This window comes from Anser brachyrhynchus, assembly GCF_964034855.1.
Source record: "Anser brachyrhynchus genome assembly, chromosome: 15".
Taxonomy (NCBI): Eukaryota; Metazoa; Chordata; class Aves; order Anseriformes; family Anatidae; genus Anser; species Anser brachyrhynchus.
Window position 1 is genome coordinate 783641 of NC_137733.1, and position 10040 is coordinate 793680.

General features: G+C 46.8%; 1 protein-coding gene across 1 annotated transcript; it reads left to right on the forward strand.

Moving 5' to 3' along the window:
- Nucleotides 1-6739: 6739 nt before the first annotated feature.
- On the forward strand, nt 6740-9832 carry SOCS1 (suppressor of cytokine signaling 1). Its single transcript, XM_080556968.1, has 2 exons — nt 6740-7234; nt 8848-9832. The coding sequence occupies exon 2, from the start codon at nt 8923-8925 to the stop codon at nt 9544-9546; it is 624 nt and encodes a 207-aa protein (XP_080413094.1). The 5' UTR covers nt 6740-7234; nt 8848-8922; the 3' UTR covers nt 9547-9832.
- The last annotated feature ends 208 nt before the right edge of the window (nt 9833-10040 follow it).

Genomic DNA, 10040 nt, shown 5'->3' on the forward strand with positions numbered 1-10040 from the left:
TACTGCAGAACCAAGGGTCCTTAATATTTTTTCATCATAAGAGGCTGGATAGTTTATGATCTTGAGATTAGATTGCGACTGTAAAAATATCAGTTATTAAAATAGCAATCACAGTAGGAATATAGGGGCCTGCATATCATAATAGTAGGAAAACCTACAAAAATAGCTTTTTGTGGCTGAGTTTTAATGGTGATTTATTCAGACTGAGGCTTGATGATTTCAAGTATTAACAATCCAACCAAGTCATCTGAAAGTGTCTCAGTGCATTGTGAAATAAATAAGATTGTCCGCGTGGATCTGGATGAGAAGCTGATTTACAACACCATCACCTTTTGATTTTTCAGCTTCCTGTGTGCTACTTCTGGATTCTCTAACAGCACTGTATCTGCCTTCATTCACTTTAAAAGCCAACCCACTTTTTTTTCCCCTTTAATTTGGACTGTTGAGTCTCTCTACATTCAAGGAAATAAAACTGAGATTTGGGTCCGTCTGACAATATTAAGAGTGAATTTTCATCTGTTTCTGTGGACTGAAAACCAAATGTGGGGGAACATTTGAGTCATTTGCTCTACCTCACCCCAACCATAAAAATCTCCTCATGTTGGTTGTGCCTGTGAATGAAATGTATCAGACACTGATGACACAGCCTTTGAATTACTTTATAAGAAGTTATTTCTGTGTGATTTTAATAGATGGAATCATGAGAGCACCAGAAATGGCATCAATGTTCACCTGCAGCAGTAAATGCAAATCTGTAATCTTGTAAACCATGCAGGACACAGACTAACTAGTCATTGAAAGCACAGGGAAGTGGCAGAAAATGACTGTTAAGAATGGAAAACTGTAAGACCAGAGGGTAGTAATACCATTAAAATAGTGACAAAGAGACACTGGAGGCCTTTTTGGATTATGAACGGATGTTTTGTTTGGTACCCTCAACACCCCCACTTCACAAATAAATATCCCCCAAAGCTTATGACCTCTCCAGCATCCCCTTCTGACATTACATGGAGGACTCCAACTGCATGTGTGAGCACTAACTTCAGCTCCAAAATCTACAGCAGAGTTCAGTGCTACAGCTGATTTTCCTGTGCCATTTTACCACTCCTCATTCGTTGGCCTGGGATCTGAAAATACACAAGAATGGGGGAATGGAAAAATAGAGAACGTAGCTTCAAGAGCAAAGGAGAGAGCTGCTGGGGTGATGACGGAGGCAATGGAGAGGGGGCAGAGGAAGGCAGTCTGTTCTGGCTTACTTCTGAAAGGATCACTCAGGTATCATGGTATCCAGATGGAAGTAAAATTAGCAACTGGCTGTGAAATTCAAGGTACATGTTCCTCCAGCCACCATCGAAACCTCTGCAGTCCAGTAAGTGGAAGCCAAGCTACCATCATATGGTTCTCCTTTAAAATATCCAGTTCAGTTTTTACTGCGGTAGTTCTCCCATCTGAAAGGCAGCCTACTACCTCTGCAACTAGCACCAGCATGATTGCTGGGGACCTAGAATTCCTCTGCCAATTGTGGAGTTTGTGCATACACACAGGCCCACACCCACCCACGCCCATGCTATGCAAATCTCTCATTTGTATGAAGAAAATTAAAAAAAACAAACACCACCAGAAAGCATGTTGCCCTTTCACAATGCTTCTACCAACAACTTCAGTCCTTCCTTTTTTCTCTTTTTCTTTTTACTCAGCTAATTACCAAGAAGGATGTCTGTACTGAAATGTAGTCAATCCAAACCACATTCTTGTATAGCTAACTGCTTAGCATTTGAATTCATAAGACTAACGCAGATCTTTATTTGACTTGGTTAATATCAACAAATGAGCTTCCACTGAAGAGCAGGCAGGGTCCAAGTAAACCAACATTAACTGCTCCAGAAGAAGAAACTAACAACATTTTAAATAAACAATTCCAAAGTAGTCAACTTAGGGAGAAAAAAGAAAAAAAAAATTCCTCATAGCCTCAGAGAATTTAGGACTTATTTAAAGCATAACAGTTTATTTCTCTTACAGAGATATATTTCAAAGAATTTGTCTGGAATATTCAGAGCAACTCATGAGAGGGAGAGGCTCCACTCTTACTCAATTTTAGCATGCTCTTAAGCTTAATTAGTTTAACTTCCCAAAAACACAGCTTTTCATCCTAGCCAGTAGACATATGCACATCCTCATGGCTAATACTGACAGCAATCCTTGTTAGAAGACAAAAATTAAAATTTTCTATCATCCATCCTAGCTGGATGGGATCTAAATTGTACATTATCTGCAGAACAGCTTGAAATCCAGCTCAGAATACTGCTTGTGTACTTACTGGCCACCCCTAACCTAGGTATAGACATGAAAACCATCTGAGGACATCTCAAACTCTATTTTGTTCTTGGCATAATGACTTAACGTATGCTGCCATGGAGAAACTAATAAACCCAGCATCCTTGAGTGACACATAACATGGGCATTAATATCAGTATAAAGTGAGTCATTTTTATAGCCATTTTGCCTAAAGACAAATGCCTAAAAGGTTAAGAGGATAAGCTGTATTGAACAGGCTCACTTTATCACCTCTTAACCTACAACACAACAGTATGGATAGTATGGAAATGGAGATGTATAAGGAAATGTCTAGTCAGGGTAGTTAGATCTTTTGGGCATGTCCCATTTAACTACATCAAGCTCTGACCTTAATACCAAGTTAAAGTGGGTGATGGAGGTTCACACTTCTCTCAGTGCTGCTGGTTTCAGTACATCTGAAAGCAAGCTCAGAAACAATGTGGTGTCTACTTTACTTGCAAAATCAAAGAATTCCGATTTCAGGGGTTTCATTTAAATGAAAATTCAGATTCTGGAGAAGAAAACAAAACCCACTAAAACAGGAAGGATGGTATTGTGGTTAAGTTTCTAGTACGGGGCTCTGAAGACCTGAATTACATTCCAGTCCTAGCCCTTTTGCAGACTGTCTCACTCTCTGACTTAAAGCAAATCACTGAACTTCTCGGTGCTTCAGTTCTTCTGCTCTGCAAATCATGCTGCTGGTTTGGGCAGTTTAGACAATGAGCTCTTTCATCCAAGGGATACCACCTCCAACAGCAGCACAAGGGAGGCTCTAACCTCAAAACACTAATAATAACATATGTGACCCTACCTACTTGAATCATTCATACAAGAAAACAGTGATTTATTAGGCCTGGGAAAATATTTTAATTACTCATTGCCAACTGTCTTAATAAAAACAACAGAATTAGCTGATTTAACATTCATGTATTAACTCCCACACTGATCATCCACTTGCTATACCAAACTCTAACCAAAACACCATTCCACAGACATGTTGGCCTACCAATTCATTTGGCTTCCTATGAGAATCAGTGTCTGCATCTCGTCTCAAAAAAAAGGAATGCAGCTGAAATGGGGAGTGTCCACTGATTTTCTAATTGTTTTAAGTTATTTGCATTTTTTTTTTCTTCCAGAGGACTGTCCCTGCAGGGTGGATGAATTCAGTAGGGTGTGGAGTGCCCCACGAGGGATTTTATTCTGGGGAATACCATACATGGTATCACAGCCTCCTACCCCTTGGTGGTTTCACAGGGTGAAGAAAGGCTTGGAGCAATCATAAAGAAAGCTCTGCCTACCTTACACTGCTGCTAACATGGCTCAGGGTATGTTTTCTGAAAAAAAGAACCTAGAAAAACAGGGAAACATCACATATATTATCCCCAAGAGACATAGTGCTCTCCCACCTTCAACACCATTCTCAAGATCTGTGCTTTTTCCCTCACTGCCTTCTGGCAGACCTTTCGCTGCACCCAATGCATTTCTCACCAGCGAGCAAGCCATGTTCCTGCTGTAGAAATGACTAGAGTATCCTCTGATTTTTTTTTTTCCTCATTTTCCAATCCAATGTTTATGAAATAGGAGTCAGGGCTCTTATTTTAAACAAAATTGAGTTTGTTCTTTATCCAAACCTTAGGAGCTTTACTGATACAATCCTTCACATCAGAAGTGTTTACATTTCTGCCCAGAGAAATAGGGGAATCCTTTTTCTTTCACCCCAAACTTTGCCTTTCTTTTCTGAGACCATAAGCAGGGAAGAAAGGGAGCAGGATTTCTTTCTCCATGTGAAATAGTACTTTGTGAAAAGGAAAAAAAAAAAATCCAAACAAACAAGAAACCAACAGAAGGTCTGAAAGAGTTTGCCAGGGAAGACTCTACTTACCAGAGAGACTCTAAAGAGGGCCTAACTCACCTTGCAATATGCAACGAGTGCTCATTAAGCTGAGCTCATTGAGCAGAGATCAGAAACACCTGATTTGGCAGCAGTGCTTCAAACTTCAGTCATTTCTGGAGACCTTCTTTCCATGTGCGCTCTTGCTCAGCAGCTCTCCATCAGCTCCAAATTTATGCACTGCCCTCTACTGGGTAGAGTAACCTCTTTTTGTCTAAAAGTAACATCTTTTTATCCAAACCTGCTGGAATGGATGTCTTTCAAAGGCCCAGATCATGGGGATTTTAGGTAGAGGGAGAGAGGGTAAGGAAGTAAACAGAAGGCTGAGGACACGGCCTTGCAAAAGGAAATGTGAGTGGGAAAAAAACAAGATATCCCAATAAAACTCAATGTGTGAGACCCTCAAGTCTAAAGCCCCAACTCTTCCTACCACAAAATCTTCACCCACTGTAAAAGTCCTTCACATGTCACAACTGAGCCCTGCTTCTCCTGGGCAAGCCTTTCTGGAACACTTTATGGAGCATCCTAGACCACTCTCACTGCGATTCACGTACAGAAGACAGCAAACTTTAAGCAGCAGCCTGACGCGCTTGGCTTTTGGTGCCTGAGCTCAGACTCTCTCCATCACTCTCCCTGGTGACTGGGAGCTCACCTACCCATCTGAGCCCTGCCAAGCTCTGAAGGTTTGCAGTTAAGCTTTATTACCACATTCCCACTGAATGAGGAAGACTTTTTGGACAGACGCTTTGTCAGCTACTCAGTCCATGGCAGCCAGACTGCACGTGCACCCAGAGGAGCTGCCTTCCCTTGTGATCTTACAAAATTAAAAATTATGTGAGAGTGTAACAGCTTTCCTGGCATGCCTGTGGCAACCGGCAGCCAGCCTCCATCTCACCTGAGAAACACCTGCAGCGCCGTGCTGCTGTGTGGCCATGCCCTGCTCCACTCATGAGAGCCGCGGTGATGGCAGGAGCAAGCGGTGCCTCGGGGCCAAGCTGGGAGTTAGAGGATCTGAGGTGCATTTTTTGGCTCTGATTTGCCTTACAGTCAAAGCACTTCAAATCTCTTCTCTATGGAGGGGAGGTAGAGGACTTTGTTTTGTCTAAGTAGGTTTTATGCAGTCAAGGGCAAGGCCTGGTCCTACTGCGTCTGAACAGTGCCTTGTATGAAGCAGCCATAGTGTGTAGGAGCACACTACAAAGCAAAGCAAACAGTGGCAAAACATTTCTCACTATTGCATGTTTGAATTCTAAAGCAAGTTTCAGTTCCACCATTCCAGAATGCTTTTGTTTTACAGAGAAAAGCAGCTGAGCTTCCCTCCCCCAGCTGCTCATAATGAACCTCAGCTCTAGCTCAGTCACTCAGAAATGGCCTGAAAGAGATTTCTGAGCAAAAATGGAATCTCTATGCCAGTTCTTAAAATTTATGATGAGCTCCATTTCTCCAAATTCATGACAACTGTACTACATGAACAGTAAATTTTGGTGGCTAGAGCATCATCAGAAATTTCCAGGTTCGCCTACTGTACACCAGCAGCCCATCGCTGTAGGGCACTGTACCACCACGAGGTTAACTAACTCAGTCTGACCACAGCGGCTTTTGAAAAGAATATACAGCCCCAGCACAGGAAATACATCCCCTTGTCTGCATCCCAAAGGGCAACTCACAAGTCCTTTCTGGCCCCCAGCCCTTAATCATCCGACAGAAATATTTCCTTTCCATTGTCACAAAACACCACATTGACTGTAAGGGGAAAACACCCTCTCTCTGCTCCTGATGTAAAGCAGTCTGGCTCCAAAAATCACCTGTCATACTGCATGCCCCCGACCACATAGAAGAGACAAGTTTATGTATTGATTCCAGAGTTGAGAGGCAGCGAATTCCTCACAAACTTTTTCCGCACACTCGGGAAGGTGAATGACTGCGCTAGGTTAGGGCAACTGGCTTCCAAAAAGGAAGAGTCAAAAGAAAGATTTCTCAGCCTTTTAAATAGATGTTGGTTACTGCTTTAAGCGGCATCCTCTTTGAAGGAGGGCACACTTTGCTGGGACCTGCCTGAAGGAGCAGATCAAACACCGGCTTGATTACTTGAGGCTGGCAAATCTCCCTGTGGGTGAGCAGAACAGCATCCCAAGCCTCCTGCACTGGCTTCTGCCAAGGTCATACATACAGCTGGGGATTTGAACAGTTACTTGTAAGTCCGATCGCTCTGCAGAAAGCCCCGGAGAAATTCTCGCTTGAGAACTCTGAAACCAGCGCAGCGTCGGCGCGGTCCTCCGAGTGGAAGGCTCGCAGGTTTCTCTGAATGCTCTTCCAGCGCAAAGCCACTGCTGCTCCAAGGCTGCACCCTTTGTTGGCCATGCCCCAGCCAGGCACGAAGCCCCCTCCCCTGCCCTGCCCGTGCCGCCCCGCTCCCCTCGGCAGGCCGCTTGCCCCCCGCTCGTCCCGGCCCCCCGCCGGCTCTCCCCTCGCCCCCCGGGACCGGGCACACCGAGTCCTGCGCCCTCTGCGGGCCGCGGCGGGGCTCCTCCGGCACCCCTCGGGCGGCTTTCAGGGGACAAGGGGACAGCGGGACAAGGGGACAGGGGGACAAGGGGATAAGGGAGCAGCGGGGCCCGGCACGGCCCGGGGCAGGGGCTGGGGCAGTACCGGCTGCCCCCGTCGCTCCGCCGGGAGCCCGGCTCGGCTCAGCCCTGCCCGGCTAGGCTGAGCCCCGGCGAGCCGTGACTCATTGGGAAAGTGAAAGCGAAGCGGGGCCACGTGTTTTCGGAGAAGGCCGGGGAGGGGCGGGCGCGCAGAAAAGCGCCGCCGCCGCCGCGTTAAATAGAAAGCAGAGGCGATGAGCGGGCCCAGAGCGCTGGAGGTGCCGCCCGGGGCAGCCGCGGCTCGCAGCGGAGCCAGGCAGGGGGGGGCCCCGCACGGAGGATGCTCCGGAGGCCGCCTGGGCCAGCACCGAGCGCCCGCCACCGGGCGCGCAGCCCCCGCGTACGGTGCGCGCTGCGGCCGAAGGTAAGGGGGGGGGCTGCCGTGGGGGTGTGGGCTCCCTTCCCTCTCTGGGTCGGAGGTTGTGTTCGCTGTGGAGCCTCGGGGGGGTGTAAGAGAGGAATCAGCCGCCGTGTCCCTCTGAGGGGCCCGCGGACCGGGGCAGGACGGGGGCAGGCACCCCCCGGGGCCCCGCAGCTTACCCCGGCGCCGGGTGGCTCTAGGCGGGCAGCCCCGCGGCCCTTGGGCTCGGCCGTTTTTTGTCAGCAGCGTGCGCCGAAACTTAATTTTGTGTTAACTTGAAATGCCAAGCGATAATCCTGGCCCAGAAACTGGAAAAACTGACATCAGTTTTCTTCTGCTTGTGCAAGGAAAGCCCGGTGCTGCTTTCAGCCTGTTATTTGCCAGCAGAAGGATTTTTACAAGCCGCCGTGGTGTTTCAGGAGGGTAATCTGACCTAACTGAAACCAAACAGCAAGCTGTTAAATTAGTGCAGACAGGAATCTAGCGGTGTACTTTCTTTGAAATCTGCATTAGCATGTTACCCTGAACCGTAAGATGGCTGAGGGATTCATTTCTGAGAATCCTTCAAGGTTTCTCAACAAGCTGCAGATCTATATCTGACTGTAGGGATAAATCCTAAAATCTATGCTTGCCAGTAAGGTCAAGGCAGCCGGCAGAGATGTATCGAACCACACTGTCAGAGGTAGACATTTCAGGCCAAACTCATTCCTGGTGCAGCACTGCTAATTCCTTTGAAGTAACACGAGGGATGAATTTAGTCCCTCATGCTGAAAGATATATCAATAGGAAGCAATTTAGATTGGGCCACTTAACGTGCATGTAATACAAAAAAGAGAGAGAGAGACAGAGCAGTAATGCTTTAAGGGTTCATAGAGGTTGATTTGTGTAAGCTAGTGAGGTTGGAGCATTGCTATCCCAAGGGAAAGTTGGGGGAATAGGAAACAGCCTTTTATGGCTGAGCCTCAGGTTAACAGGAGAGAGGGAAGGAGTTTGAGGATTACTGTGTAAATTGGCAGTGCTGCAGGCTGCCCTTCCAAGTTACGCCTCGGTCACACAATGGCATCTATTCACCTCGCTCTCTTCCCCAGTTACCTGCAGGCTCGTGCCCAGCTGCAGGGGTTCTGCTGCCTTCACCCGCTTTCTCTTTTGCACCCAGAGCACCAAATGATGCTGCCTGCAAGTTCAGACAGCACTTGGCACGGGGGAAGGGAAAGAGGGAGGTGCAGAGAGAGTGGTTGGAGAACCTCCTTGCTTTGTTGTCTGAAGACTTGTGACTGTTGGAGCAAGCACCGGGTGACTTCTCAATGAGAGGTTCCTTCCGTTTAGGTCACTCCAGGTCCTGAGATGCTTCTGCAGGCTCACAGCAGGGAAATTGCATTATCCTCTTTAGCTGTTCGTGATCCTTGCTAAATATTTTTGGAGCTTTGGACTCTGCAGTAGTAATAGACTGCTAATCTTGTCCAAAAGCAAGCAGTTGTTTGCCCAGTGTAAATTGTCAAATGAATATTTTATTATTTTATAATGGGTGGGAGGCATGTGAATGGAAGACTTGGTCATTTGGAGATTGCAGCCACTTTTCCCTGGGGATCTCACTTTGTGTCTCTCTGGCATTTCAGAATAGCTACTGGAAAGCTGCCCTGCCGTAGCCACTGACGCTATGGAAGACCGCATCCGCTGGTCTAGGCTGTAGGATGGTAGCGCACAGCAAGGTGTCAGCAGATAATGCAGTTGCAGCAGACCCGAGATGTCTACTTGACCCTCCAGCACGGGATCGTTCACAGGCTCGAGGCTACCACGGCCCAGGCCAGCCCGGCACTCTGCAGGCACAGAGCAACACGCGCTTCCGAACCTTTCGCTCGCAAGCGGATTTTAGTAGCATCACTCGAGCAAGCAGCCTGCTGGATGCCTGTGGCTTTTACTGGGGACCTCTGACTGTCAGTGCTGCCCATGAGAAGCTGAAGTCTGAGCCCGAGGGCACCTTCCTCATCAGGGACAGCACGCAGAAGAATTGTTTCTTTGCTATCAGTGTTAAGACAGCAACTGGGCCCACCAGCATCCGGATAAACTTTCAGACTGGGCGCTTCAGCCTGGATGGCAGCAAAGAGACTTTTGACTGTCTTTTCAAGCTGCTGGAACATTACTTAAGCTCCCCAAGGAAGGTACTGGTTACCCCCCTGCGCAAAGTCCGCGTGCAGCCCTTGCAGGAGCTCTGTCGGAAGAGCATCGTGAAGACTTTTGGAAGAGAGAACTTAAACCAAATCCCTCTCAATCCTGTTCTAAAGGACTACCTGAAATCCTTCCCATTTCAGATCTAAGTACAGCATTAACTGTATAGGGACGTGTGAGAGATGTGTAAAGAAATCCAGCCTTCTGGGTTTTTAAACATGTTTGACAGTGAGCAAACTTATTTTTGTAGCAACTTACTGTATTTTGGGATGCAACTTGAACACTTGACTTCTTATGTTTACAAAAACTGTTTGCACAAACCTGGGGTTTTAAAACCCTGGCATAATTTTTCTGCCAAGCAGAGTATTTTATTATTTTATAATATTTTTAATGCTATTAATGTAATAAACTTTATTGTGAAAGTTTTTAAAAAAAGAATAGCATCTCTGTTTTCAGTGCTAAGTACTCTGGTACCTATCCTGTTAACAACCTCTATCTGCTATGTATGTGAGTGCAGGTGACAGGCAGGTCTCCATGGGGTCTGATACCTTGCCTTGCTGAACAAGCTGTTAGAGCTGGTCCAGCAGAGGATTCCTGCCCCAAAGAGCCTCAAACAAAGATGCAAGCAGATAGCATGCGCAGG